The following is a 20,196-nucleotide window of genomic DNA, read 5'->3' on the forward strand; positions in this document are numbered from 1 at the left end:
GTGTACAAACGAAATAGTGTACACCTTTTCTCTACCCACCTTGGTGGAACTGGCACAACAAAAAGAAGCTGACATTCAGATTTCCTAATAATATGGGAATTTCAGCACAGTTTTTTCGTTGTTTATCGGTTTCTGCAGAAAAGTAGCAGCGCTTTATCCGCTTCGGTACCGCCAAACGGAAGTTGAATTCTCGCCATCAGATAGCATCGTGTTCGATATCACTGTGGCGACCACGGAAAGCGCCGCAAAGGGATCGTCTCCGTCGATCCTACCCATAGAAGGTCGCAGGTGTACAGTGACGACGACGACGGGATTGCAAGATGTCGATGGCTCAGGGAAACAACTATGATTACCATCGAACAACGTTCGATGGCGAACGAACTGAACGCTGTGTGTGCCTCGTTCGTACGATGAAATGGTTTCCGGTGCTGTTCATCGCTTCTGTGATCGGTTGGTCATACTACGCGTTTGTGATACAACTTTCGTTCTGTGAGTAGGGGCACTCTTTCCGGATTGTGGTTGCGAATTAATAACCTTTCTCCTCCCCGTTGTCCTGTCCAGTTACCGTCACCAATATTGTTCAAAGGATATTGTTCCTGCTGTTCTATCATGGCGTACTGGTTATGTTTCTGTGGTCCTACTACCAGACAGTATTCACCGACATCGGCCGAGTTCCGACCAGGGTAAGTAAGTGGCTTGGCAGCGTCGATTACTCATCGCTTCGCTGGCTGTAACGCTGTTTGCGCTCGACTGCACCGCGTATACCGCTTAGTAACGTTCGCGGATTGTAAACGGTGAGCGATAAGATAACAATAAACCTTTCACTGTTTGTACCGTTTCAGTTTCGCGTTCCGAGGGCCGAGCTAGACCGAATAGTGCGTGCCACGAACGAAGAGGAACAAAAGCAGATTCTGGAATCGTTTGCAAAGGAGCTCCCCGTCGTAACGCGGACATTGAACGCAACGGTGCGTTTTTGCGACAAATGCCGGCTAATCAAACCGGATCGGGCACATCACTGCAGCGTGTGCGGCGTGTGCGTGCTCAAGCTAGACCACCACTGTCCGTGGGTGAACAACTGTATCAACTTTACGAACTACAAGTACTTTATCCTCTTCCTGGGATATGCGCTGCTATACTGTTTGTATGTAGCATGCAGCACCATTCCCTACATGGAGCTATTATGGACGGTAAACTGGGAATTGCCCGCTTGCCAGAGATGTCAGCGTTTTCTAACTGCCCGGTTTTTGTTTTCTTTCGTGCATTGCAGGGAAAAATTGATGGAAGATTTCATATTTTGTTCCTGTTTTTTGTTTCCATCATGTTTGCGATCAGTTTGGTTAGCCTGTTCGGCTACCACTGTTATCTGGTGCTGCTAAACAGAACCACCTTAGGTAAGCTTCATTATTTCGCTTCGGCTGAGAGCCATTTTCTTAAACGATTTCTTTTCATTTTAGAATCCTTTCGTACACCAATCTTCCGATACGGTGGACCGGATAAGAATGGGTTCAGCCTGGGAAAGCTGAACAACTTTCAGGAAGTGTTTGGCGACGATTGGCGACTGTGGTTCGTTCCGGTTTATACCAGGTGAGCTTTCTTTCTTTTAAAGAATTGGTTGATTTTTTTAAAATTTTCTCTTAATACTCTGTGGATATGGGGCACAGTATTTTGGCACTTGTATTGAAGCACGATCGTTTTGACTTCTGCATTGGAACATTGCTAACAACTGTGCTAAACACACCTTTTTGAAGCTTCGATAACGAGAAGGGACCACGGTGGTGCCTCATTAAAAGCCTACAATCGCTCTGTTATCTAATGTTAAGCTGTTAAGTTTTCTTTTCTTTTTTTGAACTTATTTTCTATATCCCTTTCCATCTGCTATGCATCGTTTGTTATCTGTAAAGTAATTGTTAAAAGAATTACACTTCGGAAACGCAATTTGTTGATTGATCATAACTGAAGATTTTGTGACTAATCCTATGGAACAAGAAACGGAACATCTTTGATTAATATTTCTCCATTTACAACTTAACCCACCTTGGATCGTTTTTGTGTATATATATGTATAATGTTTTGGGATCTAATTAAAACATATTTTCCTTTGCATGTTGGTGGGCGATGGTGCACGCGAGCGCACTGCCTATGAACCCGATGGTTTGTGGGTCGGGAGCCAGCTCAACTCTGGTCCTGTGCTTTGCATTTAAACTTTTATATTCTTGTGCAATCCGGGTTTAAAATTCTTCAACGAATCACTCCCTCTTTCTCTCTAAAAAGCCACTTCATCCACTTGACCGAATCTCTCTCTCTCTCTCTTTCTCTCTCTCTCTTTGCCTTTTCGTTCATTTGTAGCCTTGGGGATGGAATATTGTTTCCCACCCAGTCGCACCATTTAGCATCGAATTCACCGCATGAAGTTGGGTCGCCGGTAGCGCCACTGACCGCCATCACCGGCGGCATTCAAAATTGTAACGGTGCGATTGCGAACGGTGGCAGCACCGTCCGGGTAGATCCCCAACTGTCTCAAACGATCGTTCTAGAACACGTCGACGAAACTAAGGACGGCGGGGGTCACCGTCGCCCGGGGCAGCAACAGCCTGTGGCCATGCCGCTCAGCACAAACGGCACTTTGCCGCTGCAGGATACCAAAGAGCGCTTCGCATCCTCCCAACCTCTTTAGTAATTATAGCGCTAGCGTTGCTGGTAGAGAGAGAGAGAAAGAGCTGTAAAGTTAATGGTTCAAAGAAAAGAAACATTAAACCCCGTAAAAAATTTGCTCACTCGTGGGTCGTACTCACAGAAACTTCTAATTCTGCATCGTTTTGTGCATTGCCTTACTCTCTTGAATAATAATAATGCAGCTAATGGGATTTTGTAATCAAAATAGACACTTTTTTTTGTTGTTCTTCGATAGGATTAGTCATTAAGAACCTCAGTTTACATCTATAGATATATACATATTGAAAGGGCTGCGTTTCTACCGTTTCTATTACGTTTACGTTTAATGAACGATCGCAGAGTATGTGGAAATTACAGATTTCGAGCGTTTCCAAACTTAATGAAACTACGACGTAAGGTACAAATAACAGAATAACGGCAGAAGTTGGACGTTGGACGGTAGGAAATAGGAACTGCCTTTAAGTGCGCTAGTAATAACACGCTTTATTTTGTCTATTCTATCTAATTAACAAATGAGCAGCTAATAGAACTCGTGAGCGAGCAAACGGATTGTCTCAACTATCTTCCCGCAAAAGTATTTGATGAGCTCGGTATTTTTTTAAGAACTGGAAATAAAGATTACCAATTGACGCGATGAATGATTGAGTTTTTCAACTATACAATGCATACACTTTTAGTTGTTACCGTCAGCAGAGTGTTAATTTTCTTGACGCAAAGTGCGCCGCGATCAGGAGGTGAATTCATGGTTTTTCTCTTTCAGCATGGGCGACGGTGTGGTGTACCCGATGCGATGCTACGATGAAGATGCTGAAGCATTACTTGGCTGCGAGCAGCAGCATAACCGTGGTGGCACGGAAAATCTACACGATTTCGAGGCAGCGACATTCCTCAATGAGTACGGCAATCTAATGCACTGATCGTCCGAACCGGAGATCGTGCTGAGTACAATCGATGACTAGCGAGGCTTGGGCTGGTGGACATAGTAACGATCGTTTTAATTAGTTAATTTTCGACAGTCACAACTAAGGGCCAGATCCTATTAGCAATAGTAAGAACGTAGGCAGAAACAGGATGGATATTAATACCGCAGCAATTAGGGCCATTCAGCTTAAACACGAACAACATTGCAATACACCGGCTTAACCGGTGGTGAAGTGATGAAAGTAGGGTGCATTAGTCATTGCTTTGCATTTGCGCCTGCTGTACAGTGCGAGCAAACCTGATTTTATACATTTTCAGTGCTGGTCAGACCCTCTGATAATCATTTTACATGAGCCAATAGTAAGCATTTATTTACCATTTCCCAGTTTCTTCATGCCAATGAATGAACTGGAACGATGTATCCCGACATAGCAGCTATTATCAGCATCCCTTATGTTTAATGGTCATTTCGTAAATACTGCTGATAAGCACCGTTGACACATTCCATAGATATAGTAAAACGTTTTTTTTTTTATACAAAGAATGTTGTTTACCATCTACTCACATAGATAGCAACAGTGAAATCCTTACAGACTGAGCACTGTTCACTGGAGGCGAACAAAGAAAGCGGATGATTACTTCGAGAGAAGGAAACGATTTCGGCGCTGTAGTAACCATGTAGCACGGTTTGGGACAGGCATTGTACAATTAAGCATAAGTTCGACTGAAGATTATGAAACATCTTGGATGGGCGATGTTAGAAGAAATAAAACGTATTTCTTTAGTACATAAATTCGAAGCAAACCCCGTTTCTGTTCAAGCATATTCTTTCCGCTGCACGCGCGGTGAACTTTTATTTAAACCAGCCGAAACAACGGTGCAGTTAAATACGATTTCGATTATCCGTGCCGCTTGTCAAATATTTCAAACTGAAATCCAATATGGCGATCAACAAAACCGTGTTTAAATTTACATACTGTAAATAGTGTTGTAAAACGGTGCTGGAGAAATAAAATGATCCCTTCGGCAGAATCCCTTCGATGTGCAATATAAGCCTGTTAAAAAAGCACTTAAATATTCACAATTTAGCAAAGGTAAAACGATTGAACGTTTATGCCAAACGCAGCATGAACCAACCCAGCCATCGCCATCTGTAAGCCAGTGCCATCTGGCGGCCGCTGAATCAGGTACAAAAATGACATGGCTGACTGTGTCGTTAGTGTGTGCTTGGTCGTGGTAAGTCTTTTCTTTCTCAAAATATTGCCTGTAAATTATCATATTCATCGATGAAACTATACGCAAAAGCAAGACAAGCTAACAGTCAACATGGTTCGATAGTTAGATTTCGTGTGTCGCGTGGTTCGCAGCCGGTGTGGTGGATTGAAAAAGTGAACCCCATTCCTTCCTTGTGCTAGCGAGAGTACCGAAAAATTAGATGAGTGAATGAAAGAGAGAGAAAGAGAGAGAAGTGAAGGCAAACGTGATGTGCATGTGAGTGAGATGGGCTGAGTGAAGAGTAAAAAATGGAGAAATTGGAGCCGTCAAAGCTTTCACACGAACCGTGGAACGACGATGAAGCTGCACACTTTTGCAACCACTTTACCACCTGCCGCCACCATTTCCACCGCCTTCGACCTCCACCCTCCACCAGGGGCTGCCCGTGCATGACAAATCTTCCGATTGCGAGGCTTCTTCATTGTTCTAAATCCCTTCTTCTTTGCACTCTTTTCTTTCACAGCTTGTGTAACTAAACCGCTATTTTAGACTAAAGAGCAGTATAATCGAATCTACATCTACCAACAACTCCAAAACCAACAACAACAGCTGCAAAAATCAAACAACACTCATCAATATTGTTTCTTTAAAGAATCACAACTGGAAAAATACTCAACAATTTTTACCAAAAAAAAAAGAGAAGAGACGAAAGCAAAAAAAAAAAGTTTGCCAAGAAAATTGAAAAGCGAAGCTAAGCTATTCCCTAGCAGGAGGAGGCATCTGCATCCGCTACAGAAAACGGAGCAGGCGATGAGAGCGATGATGCACGAGCAATCGTAATCGGGACTTTTCAATCCGCATGCACTGTGTACAAGTGCGAAAACAGCAGAGGCGCAGGCAAACAAGGACGAGCAGCGCAAACGATCCACCAGCAAACAAGCGAACACGAGGAAGCGGGGAACGAGCGTGAAATAATAATACACACACTAGCATAAAGCCTTATGAACCGTAAAAAATTGTGATCTCCAGTTTTCATCTTTTTTTATTTCGTCAAAACGAGCTCTACGGAACGGAACGGAATAGAATCGGCATGCGGCATGCTATTCACGACTAAAGGGAACGAATCGAAACTAGTAATACGCAGCAGAGTGTAAAGGTGGAAAGCGCTTATCAATCTACTACTCGAACAGCCGGAGCAGCAGTGAAAAGTGCAGAAGTGGTGCGAGCGATCTGCGAGCACAAGCGGTTGAACTTCGTCGTCGTCGAAAGTGAGCAAGAGTGTGAGGCCAATAGCAAAGCATTCCGCACCATAGAGTCACCCGGAAACCCGTAAAAATTACAAACACACAAAGGACAACTTAGCACGCATTCACGACATTTCGGTTCCGCACGCAAGCAAGCGAAGCAGGCGCACGGGGTATCACATAAAAGCAGTCGTGGTTCTACAGGACAACAACCCAGCAGTCCGATTGCCACCAGTCGACTGATCGAGAACCAGGACGGGTGTGTATACCTCTGTCACGAAGGCAGCGTTTGTTTGCGCGACACCTCGAAAGACACCTGGAAGGTGGAACGGAAGATCAGCAGTCATATAAACCAACAAGACCAGCAAAACATTGAAACAAAAGCGAGGAACAAACGACAGCAATCTAGCCATAGCAGCAGTCACAAATAAGATACAGCAACATTTAACCACCACAAGACAGCAGGAACCGATATTTGCTGGACGACCAAAACAGTACGCCCGGGAAGGAAGTGTATGAAGTGTGATGCAACACTAGTAGTAACACCAAAAGCAAATTCACATAGTACGTCTTAAGCGATTTTGTACCACGCTCACGAACACACAGACACAAACTCACACACACACACCCGCCCAATTCAAACGGATCGGACGGCAGCACCGTATGAGCAGCCGCGGAACGTGGTGCTCAATAATCAGAGTTCGGTTTGGTTACTTTAGTTTCGAGTTTTATGTGAACGTGAGTAACCCAAGCAAACAATTGCCCTCGTTTTGCATAACCTCCATTTAGCTGTTGTTCCCTTTCGATCCTCAACAGAAATACAGCGTCGGGATCCTGTATCGTGCAAACGCTGCGTCCCGGGTTGTTAGTGGGTGGAGCACTGACTAGACAAAACCTGAAGTGCGTGTGTGTGTAAACTGTACGTTGGGAAATAGTTGATTGTGGAAGAAAAACAAACCCGAACTCACGTGTAATATACAAGTACAAACTCACATTCACAGCGATCGTATAGGATTCGGAGTCATAGCCAGAAGCAGTTTCGTAGCGGCTACGGTGTGGGATCACACACAACACACACACAGACAGTCGTATAGTATCCGGCAACGAGAAACTCGCGTTCGTAGTACCACGACGTTCCGTTATTGGAAAGCATCACGAAGGGTGTAAACAAACAGTGCCGTAGTTTCCAAAGTGCATCAACAATAAGCAGCGAAAGTGGTGGAAGTGAAGGTGAAAAGTTGGACACAAGGAAAACCTACATCAAATACAACGTACAGCAATATTTTTCGCTTTGCCAACATATTAGTTTACGTCGTATAGCTGAGCTACAATTTTTGAGCGAAATCAGAGTCAGTCTTCAACTTTCCAGTGTCTAGTGAACGCAACACAAAGAAACACGCACACAAGTATACTTCCCCCGTGTTAGGACACTTATAGCTACAGCCAATTGTAAAACCTAACAGACGAAACGAAACCATTACGACGAGCCGCTCTTGAGCGGGTCGGGTAGGGGAATCTGGTCCATGCCGGCGCAGGGCATCTAACCGTCGTGTGTGCGCGTAAAACAGTGCTACAAAACGTGCGTGAATCGTTCAAACCAAGGACTGATCAGTTGTGTATATTCTTCACCAGCCGGCAGAAAAGGTGACACGCAAGACTTCTTGGTGGTGTAAAGCCGAGAGAAACGGGAAAAGCAAGACTGTTAAAAAAACAAAACAAAACAAAAACCCAACCGCCGCGACAGGCCGCGGTGGATTCGAAACAGCAGTGGAAACACGCAAAAAAAAAAGTCAAACGATAGCGGGAGTGATAGAGAAAACATACAAATAAAACCATTCTGTGATAAAATTTAAAAAAATATAACAAAGTAAGCATATGTTTATTAAAGTGAAACTAAGTTAGGCTTACCGTAACCAAAACAACACAAGGCAGACAAATACAAATAAAAACGCATAGCATAGTTGCGGGGTTGCGCAAAGGACATTAAACCGTCGTGGACTTGTTCAAAAACTCAAACCGCATTTGGATGAGCGTCCGTCATCACCGACTACTTCGTGCAGTGTACGTACTCTATTGGAAACCGTGCGTGTCAGAATAAGAGCAGTTTCGCGTTTACTACTGTGAGCATTTCGAACAGTGCACACGAATAATCCTCCCAGTGTGTATCTGTGTGTGTGTGCGTGTATTCAATTCAGGCCCAAATCCTATCCTGCATCCTTCGTACCGCGGGTGAAAATCAAATCGAATCCTGGTGTGGCGTCCCGCGCGCTGAATCTCCGCATATAATTTCACACAGTAAACACCCCTGTAAGCTTTTGCATAAATTCGGTGTGACCTGCGCGAAACCCGGCCGTGTGCATAAGATATTGGACAATTTTCGAGCATACTAGTGGTAAACGAAATTGAAGTGTGATTTTCTGTGAATTCAATTCAACGTCTGTGGTTCATCGTAGCAACCCACGCTTTCCGGTAACTGCTGAAGCTACAAACGGTACCGATTGATGCTAAGCACTCCATCCTTGGCCATCCGTTGCTAACCTATGTGGTGATCTGGAAGAAAAAAGGGGAAAGCAACAAAAAACAAAAATTTGTGAAAACCTAAGTTAAATGAGTGATTCGAAAATTCGATCAAGTGTGTGAAGTAATTGCTGGACAATTGGGATAGGAATAGGACGCGCTGATTCCTAATTAATCCGACGAAGAAAAAAAAAGTCTTGCTTCTTGTATAACCGACCATCTATACTACAACACGGTTGTTCTTCTTCTTCTTCTTCTTCGGTTCACCGGTTCCCGCGTGTCCTGGGTGCCCCGGCACTAGTAAATAGTGAAACTCTGGCTTAACGTATTCGTATATCCCCAACCAAACCTTACGGTGATACATTTGCATTTGCTAACACTAAGCAAAGGATAGCAACAGCAACAGAAGCAAAGTGGAAAAACCCCCATCTGCGGTGTAATTGCAACATAGGCATATAGAAACACACACATACACACGAATATCTGATAAGGCTGATTTGTGAATAAAAAAAACAGAAACCAAACTAAGCGATAAACAAAAGCAAGCAAATAAACAAACAAACAAACAAACAATGCAAAACTACTAAACTAAAAGTAATAAAATCATCAGAAAGCTAGCGTAAGATGATGCGTGTCGTTGTGTGCAGCAGACACCTATGAGAGGCAAAGCAAGTGAACTATACAAACATTACTAATACACTGTGGAACGAGTGTCCCGCGTGTGCTCCAAATAGAGGCAGCAGAGTGTGCGTTAGAAGCAGAAAAACAAAACCGGCTTGCAAGCAATCGGGAAGTGTGGTGTGCTGGAGCGACTCCACGGCAAGCAGTAACAACGGAATCGAACCAAAGCGCTAACGGTGAACTAATAGACTTTTTGCAGTTAGTTGTAGAATTGATTTGCGTACAACAAATCTACTAAGCGTTAAACATTAGTCCAACATTGAACATCGATTTGTGAACGGTGAAGTGGAAGAAGTGTCGACCCTCTTTTCATACTACAAAAAACGTGTCTAGTTTGTATACGGTGGAACAGCACACAGTCTACGCTGAGAGAAAATCTTCGATCAAGACAAAATCAATCGTCTTGTGGCCGATTGAGCGATTGATTCTTCTGCATCAGCTCAGCGCGACATCGACAACAAAAACGGAGGACCACTTGTTTCGTATCAGCATGGGCAGCCAAACGAAACCTTTCCGCTCTGCCGATGGTAAGTGGCGTATAAGGTTGCCAAGGTGTTACTAAGTTTTAGAAATGCAGTTCGCCACAGTTGGCCATGAGCAGTTTAAGAACAGGATGAAGCCATTTTTAAATTAAAAACACTGGTTAACATAAGTAAAGAGTGGGCGGCTTCGGGAGTTTTGGGAGGACCGGAATTTGTGAAATTAAGTAATAGTTTGCCATCCTTTTGATTGTCTTCATTTTGTGACGAAAATTTGCAATAAATGTAACCTGTGTCTGTCTCATCCATCCTTCCAGCATCCTTCATGGATTACGTTGCGTATGGCCAACGGGGCGACGTGTTCTACGGTGGCCAAACGAACCAACCGCCTGCTCCACGGCAGTCTATAAACCCATCGAATGTATTCCCACCGATCGGTACCTTCAGCATCGAGGCGACCACGATGGCGGCCCCGAACCAGGGTGTGTTTGGCGGTGGCGACGCCATGAGCGTACTCGGTAACGCCGGCACGACGGGCACCATCGGGGTGTTCAATGCGAACGCAATGATGAGCGTACCGAATAACATGAGCAATGCGAACAATTCTTACTCGACCGGCGGCCAGACCACCAATGGCGTCGACACTAGCCAGGGAACGCGCGAAACTGGCATCATTGAAAAATTGCTGGTACGTATGATTCCTGCCTAAATGGGGCCAATTTGATGCATGGTTTTTTTCTTTCACACTCTCATTTTGCAGCATTCGTACGGGTTTATTCAGTGCTGTGAGCGACAGGCTCGACTCTTCTTCCACTTCTCGCAGTTCGGTGGCAATATCGAACATCTGAAGATTGGTGATCCGGTGGAATTTGAAATGACGTACGATCGACGTACCGGAAAGCCGATCGCCAGCCAGGTAACGAAGATCGCACCGGAGGTGGTGCTGTCGGAGGAGCGCGTCACCGGCACCGTTACGACCGAGCTGAAGTGCGATTCGGCCCCGTCCGGTACCGGCAGCTCGACCACCTCGAGCGACACTACGACCGGGCGCATCAGCTACGAAAACCGGGGCGAATGTTTCTTCCTACCGTATACCAAAGATGATGTCGAAGGAAACGTTTCGCTACGTTCCGGCGACAAGGTTAGCTTTCAGATAGCTACGAATCAAAGGTAAGCTCATCCATACCCGTACGTATTTACGTATTTCATAACTTCGGTGGGGATTTCTCTTCTTGGGTGGAATTCAATAGGGGTAACCTTGGAGCATGCCACATTCGGCTGGAAAATCCGGCCCATCCGGTAAAGTATCGGGGTGTCGTGTGTTCGATGAAGGACACCTTCGGCTTTATCGAGCGGGCAGATGTGGTGAAGGAAATCTTTTTCCACTTCTCCGAGGCGGACAATACTATCGAACTGCGTCCTGGTGATGATGTAGAATTTATCATTCAAACCAGAAATGTAAGTATGGTAAAGCAAAAACAAAACAAAAAACAGAAGATTCTCACTCACTGCTTGAAATGGAATTAAATGTGTGCATCGTTGTATCTGTCTTTGAACAGGGCAAAGAGGTAGCTTGCAATATTGCCCGCCTGCCACCCGGATCGGTGATTTTCGAGGATGTCGATACAACCATCTACAAGGGCCAGGTGCTGAAGCCGCTCGATCGCAACAATCCGGCACGGCAGCAAACGAACGATCCGCTGCCGGGACGCATCCGTTACCGGGCTGCCGACCACTCGGAGGTAGAAGTGCCATTCGGAGACAAGGATCAGAAGGGTGACTATACGCTGCGCCACGGTGACTGGGTGCAGTTTCTGCTGGCGACCGACCGCCGTGATCAGCTGCAGCGGGCCACATCCATCTCTCTGCTGGACGAAACATTCCAAGTGAGCGGCGAAAAGCGCGAGCAGGGCGTCGTGGCTTCGCTCAAGGAAGGCTTCGGCTTTCTGCGCTGCGTCGAGCGTAGCGTGCGATTGTTTTTCCATTTCACCGAAGTGCTGGATACGGTGAGATGCGCAGCTGTAAGCAAAAGCTTCCATCAGTTCAGTCATAACGTTTGTGTTTTGTTTGCAGAGTCGCGAAATTTGCATTGATGACGAGGTTGAGTTTACCGTCATCCAGGATCCGGGGTCCAGCTTCGCCAACAACCGGCAGAGCGCTATCCGCATCAAGCATTTGCTCGTTGGCACGGTGAAATTCGAGACGCTGATCGAGAGCAACATCGAGGGCGTCGTGTCGCGCGAGGCACCGAAAAGTCCTATCAAATCGCAGGAACGCACCGAGGGTGGCGTTATTACCTACGGCCCAAACAAAAAGACTATAATGTATTTCTTGAAAGATTGTGATAAGCCACCGCGCGTGGGTGATAAAGTCAGATTCAATATTTGTCAGGTAACAATCGCGGCAGGCTTTGGGTGGCACGTAGAAGATGGGTTAATATTGTAACCGTTTTATTGTTTGTTTGTAATTAAAGGTTAAACGTAACAAAGAGTTGATCGCAACGAACATTGTGGAGATCACTTCCAACACGCATCAGGCACTGCAACAGCAACCACTACTGCACCAGCAACCAACATCGCAGCAACTGTCTCCCATTGCGGTCGATACGCAGCTTTCGATTGGTTCGGTTCCATCCTCCCAATCGCCAAACTCTGCCCTTACCAATGGTTCCAGAACCAATGGCAATTCGGTAGCAAAGGCCAACTACACCAATGGTAACGTTAAGCCGGGAAAAATTCACCATGGATTCATTGCAGTGTTGAAGGTTAGTAGTTAGGAAGCAACATATCTTGTCTCGGTATAGTACATCTTCATTCAATGAACTATTTTGCAGGAAAATTTTGGTTTCATCGAAACGGTCGAGCACGATCAGGAGGTGTTTTTCCACTTTAGTAACTTTATCGGCAACAGCAATACGCTGGAGCTGGGCCAGGAGGTGGAATATACGCTCTCCACCCGCAATGCCATCAATGCCGGTAACTGCATCCCGGCAGAGAACGTTAAGGTGTTGCCGAAGGGAACAATTCAGCAGCCGAAAGTGCTGCCGTCCAGCTTCAACGGATCTGTGCTGCGCCCGCTGCGCTGCATCAACCCGGAACAGGTGGAGTACAGTGGGCTGGTGCAGGTGAAGAACGAACTGGGCGACACATTGTCAACGCACGAGTTTGGCATTACCAGCCTGAAGAATCATCGCGATCTGCTGCAGAAGGATGATGTGGTAACGTTCAAGATCGACGAGCTAAACCGTGCAATGGAGGTACGTCCGTGGGGAAATGAAGAGGTGGTGGTGGTGGTTTATAAGACTTCGACTACAATCGGGCTTTTTCTTTCGTTGCAGATCGCTCCCGTGCGTACCAAAAAGCAGGCAAAGGTTGATTCGATCAAGGGACAGTTTGGATTTTTGGACTTTGAAGTCGAGGAAGGGAAGAAGCTGTTTTTCCACATGTCCGATGTGCAGGGCAACGCTAACCTCTATCTGGGTGATACGGTGGAGTTTTCCATCGTTACGAATCAGGCAAGTGTATAGTATGCGTACCCTATCGCACAGTTCGGGCCGATGAACTCACCTTACTAACTGTATACGTATTGCACAAGTATTCATCGGGCTTTTAACTAACCGAACCGTGCTTTCTATTCTATTGCGTACAGCGTAATGGCAAGACTTCGGCATGCAATGTTGTTAAAATCAATGACGCCAATGGACCACGGCCGGAACGACTGATTTCCCGTATCAAGCTGAACTCCGTCGATGATAGCGGCCCGCGCCTGACCGTCATTCGCGCACCGAAAGGTCCGGATGGTACGAAAGGCTTCCTTCCGTCTGCCAGAACGCCGCGTGTAGTTGGTGAGTAAATGCCAGCTAACCATACCAGCGCTCGGGGTGTTTTTTTTTGTTTGTTTATTTCGTTATTTATTTATTTTTTATTATTCGGTTTCTTTTCCGCGTTATACAGGTAAAAGTCTGGCAACTGAGTAGTAAAAAAAGAAAGAAAAAAACCAGGAAAGCAGAAACAAAATTTGCAAATTGTAATAAATTTAAATTTACTATTAGGATGTACGTTATCCTTCTTTTTATCCGTTTCCCCTTTCTTTTCGGTTGCATAGAAAAGCAAAACAGCAACAAAAGCAAAAAACGAATAAATCTTTTAAGATTATTTTATTTGATGAATTTAACGTAAACATTAAGTGATTTGATAACAAAAAGGAAACAACCCTACAGTAGAAACCTATACATCATCAGTGGAACACAATGGCATGTGATGAATGGCAAAGCACTTCTCCATTCGCTGTTTATTGCTTGCGAAACGCAGCAAAACAATACGTTTCCCATTGCGTTGATCTTTTCGCACTGCCAAACAGGAATGTGTGAATTAAAAGAAAAAAAAGGAAAAAAATCGAGAAGAAGTAACCCTTCGTTTAAGCAAACAAAAAAGAAGAAGAAGCAAAACACGCAACAACAAAAAAAAATTGAAAAAACCACCTAAGTTGTTTTGTGCAGCCTAATTTACATCGAAGACTAATTTTAGCATTCATCATAGTAACAGCAAACAACAGGATACCTTATCTGCAAACAAATGTGCCCGAAGATTAAACGTATATTTACATTACTCTTATCTTAGATTGTCGTTGAGTGTCAACGAAAATTAGTTATTACTTTTAACTGCATCACGCATCAGCATCGGGCATTCTTCATTTCTGACCTGTCGTATGCCATCATCGATCAGAATGTCCGTATTCTATCGATATTCGTTGTGCTGTAAGTAACGTGTGGCCAACGGAAATTATTTCGTTTCAAGCTTGATTCGATTCGTGTGTGGTGGACGCTGTGTACTCCACATCAACTCTTGCGAAATGCATCGAAACAAACAACGTTTTGTTTAAGTGATGCATACCATCTTCCTGTAGATCGATTAGAGCGTCCACGAATGGGCCTCTTTGACTTGATTTATCCTGCGCTGGGATGGGATTTAATGAAACTTTCGGACTGGATTTTAAAGCCAAAAAAATCCCATCCCCAAGAAAATGGTTTACACTACCCAACCGTCGTCAACCGTTCGAATCGAACTGGGGAGATAAGAATCACGTGTATCGACAAACGGACAGCAAAAACAAAGGAAATCAAAATAAAACAACAGTTGTGAGCGTGAAAATTGAAAACAAAAAACAACTAAAACGAAACACAAAAATGAATTAATTTGAAAGTAAAATGCTACAAAAAAAACTACCCTTAAGATGCTTAAAATAATTAAGTGTGAATCTAATTCATCACTGTCGTCGGCAAATGTTGATTGAAATCGTATGAACGTATTTTTTCTCTTTGTTTCACACTTGCACTCTACAATACCACAAAAATACCAAATTGTTTGCCCATCTTCTTCCAATCTACCAAACTGCGGGGGAACATTTGTCTTCTCTTTGTTGAAGATTATATATTTTAATTTTGTAATGGAAATCGATGGAAACCGTCAACACATGGCATGACAAAAAAAATGCACGAAAATGATAATTTTCTATTATTGCTAAATGCGTTGAGGGTAGATAGTTTGGAAGAAGGATCGATAATGCTAAGAGGAAATGGTGAAGCATAATTGAAAGTGGAAACGAATCGTGTACTATTAGCCAACACGTGGTTATGTTTATTTTCAAACCGTTGCTTTTATAAGCGCAATACACAATGATAAATTGAAGCCTGATTATGTTTTCCTTGCAAATTCCCTGCAAAAAAACCCCACACACACAAACGGAAAAGGGAATATAGGCTATTGAAAGAAACACGTATCCCAACGCATATTTCCTCTTATAAACATGATCTAGTCTGTGCAACAAATTGATACTAAAAACAATGCAAAACGGCTAAAACATACGAAAGGTATAGGTGAGGGGTAGGTGGAACCTTAGCACATTAGTAGACGGGACGGTGAGAGAACACGGCAAGGAATGGGCAGAGGCAAAAATAGAGCTCACAAACACACAAGAAGGGGTGAGTAAGAGTGCGATCATGCGTGTTTACAAAATTCGACTACTACCTAATACTACTACTCACTCGGCACCTGTACGAGATGCTTGGAAGCAATACACTACAGTAATAAACGCGTAACTCAGCTATACATCCCCAAAACCACACACACACACACACAGAACAGAAGAACTCTCTCGTATAGGATTTTAATTATTTTTATGTGGATTAATAATTGGCGCCGGTGAACAGAAGCGAGAGAGCGAGAGAGAGAGAAATGGGTCGCAGTTGTGCGCGGTATAGCAACCATACAATACGCATCTTCAAAAACCAAACCAACCAACAAAATATACATCAATACACACACACACATAACTATTCGTATTCTCGGGGCATATAGAGGAAGAAAGCAGCCAACGCTAACGATTGGTGCATAACGCTTTTGAACTACGTACCGTGGGCGAGAGTAAAATAACAGCAGATAAAGGCAAGCGCATAAACTATTGAACTAAAAGTAAAACAAACCTAAAACATACAACAATAATTGCGGAAAGAGAAAGAAGGCTTTAAAGTTAAACTTTAAGCTACAAACACACACACACGCAAACACTCAACAAACAAAAACAAAACAAAACGAAAACGATAAGTAATACAACAGTTATTAACATTTCGGGATCAAATGAGGGTGAACAGTTTACACAGGAGAGGAAGGAGTAAACAAACAAAGCTTGTTGTTGGTAATATGCAATCATGCCGCCGCCGTAGTTAGTAGTAGGGCCATGTCCTAATATTTATACCTTTGGTTGGTTTTGTGTTTTCTTTTTTACGTTTTGATTGTCGCAACCAAGAAAGAGAGAGCGAGAGCGAGAGTCCCTCTTTTACTACCGCATTGTAACGGCGCGTATTGTGTAGGTCGTAAGGTCGCGCTTTGGCTAATATAGATGGCCCCCCGCCCTTCTATTCGGACGGCTATGCAAAGCGATACAAAAAAATAGAAAGAAATGCAGAAAGCCAAGAACTCACTGAACCTGTAACTGATCTAAGGAACAGGGGGAAATTGATCCGCATCAAGCAAGCCAAACGGTGTGTGGACCGTGCTCTGCTCGAGAACGGCCGGCTATTGCTTGATGGATGGAGATCACACTTTCTTCAACCCCCCAAGATCAGAAGATTCAAAGAGCTCAGAGAACATGCAAAGCAACGGAACGTGCTGGGGGGGGGGGAGGAAACGGTTATAGTAGGTGAACGATGGACACTACACAAGAACCAGTCTCCAATGGGCGAGCATAACTATAATTCTACAGGTGAATAAGAAACAAACAAAACAAATGAAAGCATAAAAAAGAACAAAAAAAATGTAAAACTTATGAAAACGAAACAAAAAAACCAAACAAACAAACATGAAATCAATACAACATTGTAACTGAACGAAGTAAGAACGCAAAACTCTGATGTAACCAATAAACCAAGCAAGCAAACAGACAAAAAAAACAACAAACAAACAACAAACAACAAAATAAGCATTACACAAAGTATAGTATATGGCTTATTTGGCAATATATATCAAGTGATCAAGTGATGACGTATAGAAATGCCGACATCATACATACAACTCATATAACAGACAAACTATACCCTTCGCACGGCAGAACTCAAGAATAGACCTCAGGTAGGTATCATCTCTGCCCTCCCAGCAGATCTCGAATTGGGCGTTCTGTCGATGTTCTGAACTGCGTCCAATAAGGACGGTCGAGCAGGCTCTTACTCCACACAAGACCGTAGAAGATGATCTATGTCGTGATATCCGAGGCCGCAGCCACAACGCTTTGGAGTTGACCCGTCCTGTACGCTGGAGATGCGCTCTCAATTCAATGCGAAATGGTTAGCACGAAAGCAGTGAAAGCACGATCTCCTGACATGAAATGGAACCAGCGATAAATCAGAAATAATGGCAAGATAAGCGTACATGCTCTCCAGAGCACAGGTATATTTCCTGGATGTGGATTAAAATCCAGCTGGTTCATTTATGGAAATGGTGGTTTTTCATGGTGGATGGAAAACTCTCGCGGGTCCTTTCACCAACGAGATCGACTTGGTTGTCGTGTCTACAATCTGGAGGTATTCGTGGAACTCTGGGAACCAGCTTCTGTCATCCAGATCCAGGTTTATGATCAACTCAGAGATATGCACAGGGACGAGCAAGGAGTCTAGCTGTGAACCGAACATGCAACACAGCCTGACACAACTGACAACTGACAAAACACTTGATGAAATCGTCCATGCTGCGCTCGAAAGGAAGATAGTCAGAATTACTCTAGACAATAAACTTAGACAGCAAATGAGACTGTCCTATCCCAGTGAATGGAGCCTTTGGAGCCTCTCGCGTTATGTGAATGACACCGGACGTTCTACCTCGTAAAGTATCTTTTAGGCCATCGTCATTAGCAGACGACTTCCTCATCATTTGCTCAATTTCTTGACTCCCTCTTTCCTGAACACCCTGAGTATACACACATTTAGACATTTTACCAGTAGAATTTTTATTGTAAGAATGTATGCATTAACGAACAGTTTGATTCAAACTTTTCGCTGTACGTATTGTAATCGTGAGCGAGGACATTTTACGGTTCAGTGTGCGATATCATTTGTCCGTCCTTAAGGGTGAGGAGTACTCGTCCGTTCCAGCAGTAGTTTGGTGCCGGTTTCAGTGCTGTTTTTATCCGTTTTGTTCCAACTGCTTAACCGTTTGCTAGCAAAGTTGTGAAGGTTCACCATAAAGCTATGAACAGCTGCAACACTCGGTTGGTTTGCAGCCATTGTAGGCCGTTGGTTTGATGAGCGAGCACTGCCGTACTCTTCCGATTGTACTAAATGTGGCAATCTCTCCAGAGATTCGCTTGCTATACTGATGTAAGGAGCTATGTGGACGCGTAGAGGCTAACAATAGAACAGCCAGCATCTAAATAACGACGCACTCGTGCGGGAATTTCATGCCGGGCGGGAGTTGGTCGGGTTTGGGACACACTGCAAAGCGAGAAACAAGAACAGCACGGCGTTGCGTACGTTAGTCCCGATAAGCCCGATGCACCCACCATGAACGCAGCCTCTACTTACTGCGATGACATCGGTTGCCCCAGTAGCCGGTTCCTTCACAGCGACATTTGTACTGCGGCATGGTCGTCACTTGCGTGCACGTTCCACCGTTCAGGCACGGCTGACGGTTGCAGATGTCGCTCGTGCGACCCTGCGAAAACAAAACGAAATGAACAAACGAAATGCTGGTCACGGCTGCTGGGAAGCTACGAACCTTCAGCGCATCTTGGCACTCCTTCCGTGTGGCGTAGCGAAATTCCGATTTGCAGCCGAACGCACAAGTGCACTGACCGTTATCTATCCGGCATCCGTGTTGCGTTTGGTCCAGATCGCAGCCCTGCGTCGACCTGATAAGTAGCGCCACTGGAAGAGAACGAAACCACAGACGCGAGACAGAAACAGGAAGCTGGCCGTTAGTCTTGATAAGCGTGATAATTGTGCTTCTGCTGCGAGGCGGCACTCCAGCGTACGTTATGCGCACATGTGCCTTAAGAACGGGCCACGGACTGTCGGACACGACACACGGACATTGGTTTGCAGATTACCTAGTGCAATCGCGCACAGAAGAGTGAAGTAACACGGCTGACCGTATCTAAACATCGCTTGCCGTGGCCACTTTTGCAGCTGTTGACGACGATTCGATTCGATACACCGATTGCGGCACTGATCATGCACTTTCACTAGAACCCACGACACGCTTTTCTTCGGCTGCTGTACAAGCTGATAAGAGCTGATCCAAATCACGGGCCACCAGCAACTTTAAGCATCGGAACTGGGTACACCTATCAGACGGCCGTGCTGCTTCATTTAACACAATGCTTCTGTGTTCAATTCCGTATGCTGTGTAAGCTTGGCTCCTGTTTCACTCCTTTCCGGGCGAACCAGTTCGCGTCCAGACAGAGACTAACTGAGGGATTGGCCCCTGGCTTCGGAAGGCTGCTGCTGTACTGTGCTCCTGCTGCTGGCTGGGCGTAGGACCGATGCATATTAAGCTCGCATGCTGTGCTGCCTCTCTCTCTCTCTGTCCGTCCAGGCCAGAACCTGCACGGATTCTTAAGAATGAAAGCGAGATAAGTACAGGAAGAGTGAGACGCGACTGACCGAAACGAGGCTGATAAGGACGGTGCGGGCCCGATGGTGATAATGTTTCTGAAACGTAAATGCTACCAAGCGCGGACAAGAACGGTGGCCTCACAGCATATATACGCGCCACGGAGAATCAACACACATACACACACACAAGGGGTTGGTTGGTCCAGCCACAACACTACGGCGTTGTTTCCGGCATGCTGATAAATGTAATTGTGCACGGGCCCCGAATGGCCGTTAGTCGGTACGGGGTTTTTTCCACTAGCAATGAAAGGGTTGAAATGACCACTATCATGCATCGGTCGATTGTGAGGATTTGGAACTGACC

The 20,196-nt window shown here is 44.8% G+C and overlaps 3 protein-coding genes across 6 annotated transcripts; 2 read left to right on the plus strand and 1 right to left on the minus strand.

Annotated features, from left to right (window-relative positions):
- The first annotated feature begins 27 nt into the window (after positions 1 to 27).
- Positions 28 to 4,398, plus strand: LOC118511872 (palmitoyltransferase ZDHHC15). 3 transcript variants are annotated; one of them, XM_036055472.1, is made up of 6 exons: positions 28 to 489; positions 562 to 683; positions 843 to 1,187; positions 1,268 to 1,391; positions 1,455 to 1,584; positions 2,347 to 3,311. In XM_036055472.1, exons 1-6 carry the CDS (start codon positions 321 to 323, stop codon positions 2,672 to 2,674), a joined length of 1,218 nt encoding a protein of 405 aa, XP_035911365.1. In that variant the 5' UTR covers positions 28 to 320; the 3' UTR covers positions 2,675 to 3,311. The 3 variants fall into 3 exon arrangements, with proteins under 3 accessions (XP_035911365.1, XP_035911367.1, XP_035911368.1); XM_036055474.1 differs by lacking the exon at positions 2,347 to 3,311 and adding an exon at positions 3,434 to 4,398 and having other exon boundaries at positions 31 to 489; XM_036055475.1 differs by lacking the exon at positions 2,347 to 3,311 and adding an exon at positions 1,662 to 2,336 and having other exon boundaries at positions 42 to 489.
- Positions 4,399 to 4,734: 336 nt separating this feature from the next.
- LOC118511868 (cold shock domain-containing protein E1) lies at positions 4,735 to 17,050 on the plus strand. Of its 2 annotated transcripts, none has more exons than XM_036055469.1 (13): positions 4,735 to 4,830; positions 5,333 to 6,791; positions 6,843 to 9,778; positions 10,048 to 10,418; positions 10,491 to 10,900; positions 10,981 to 11,188; positions 11,290 to 11,736; positions 11,804 to 12,121; positions 12,204 to 12,494; positions 12,564 to 12,986; positions 13,068 to 13,244; positions 13,379 to 13,574; positions 13,684 to 17,050. In XM_036055469.1, exons 3-13 carry the CDS (start codon positions 9,742 to 9,744, stop codon positions 13,704 to 13,706), a joined length of 2,901 nt encoding a protein of 966 aa, XP_035911362.1. In that variant the 5' UTR covers positions 4,735 to 4,830; positions 5,333 to 6,791; positions 6,843 to 9,741; the 3' UTR covers positions 13,707 to 17,050. The 2 variants fall into 2 exon arrangements, with proteins under 2 accessions (XP_035911362.1, XP_035911361.1); XM_036055468.1 differs by having other exon boundaries at positions 6,870 to 9,778.
- A 1,155-nt stretch (positions 17,051 to 18,205) lies between these two features.
- LOC118511875 (neurogenic locus notch homolog protein 1-like) lies at positions 18,206 to 19,951 on the minus strand. The gene is made up of 4 exons (XM_036055491.1): positions 19,325 to 19,951; positions 18,994 to 19,142; positions 18,801 to 18,930; positions 18,206 to 18,710 (listed from the first exon to the last, which is right to left on the minus strand). The coding sequence occupies exons 1-4, from the start codon at positions 19,377 to 19,379 to the stop codon at positions 18,646 to 18,648; spliced, it is 399 nt and encodes a 132-aa protein (XP_035911384.1). The 5' UTR covers positions 19,380 to 19,951; the 3' UTR covers positions 18,206 to 18,645.
- Positions 19,952 to 20,196: the final 245 nt, after the last annotated feature.

Source organism: Anopheles stephensi, chromosome 3, assembly GCF_013141755.1.
Source record: "Anopheles stephensi strain Indian chromosome 3, UCI_ANSTEP_V1.0, whole genome shotgun sequence".
NCBI classification, from domain to species: Eukaryota; Metazoa; Arthropoda; class Insecta; order Diptera; family Culicidae; genus Anopheles; species Anopheles stephensi.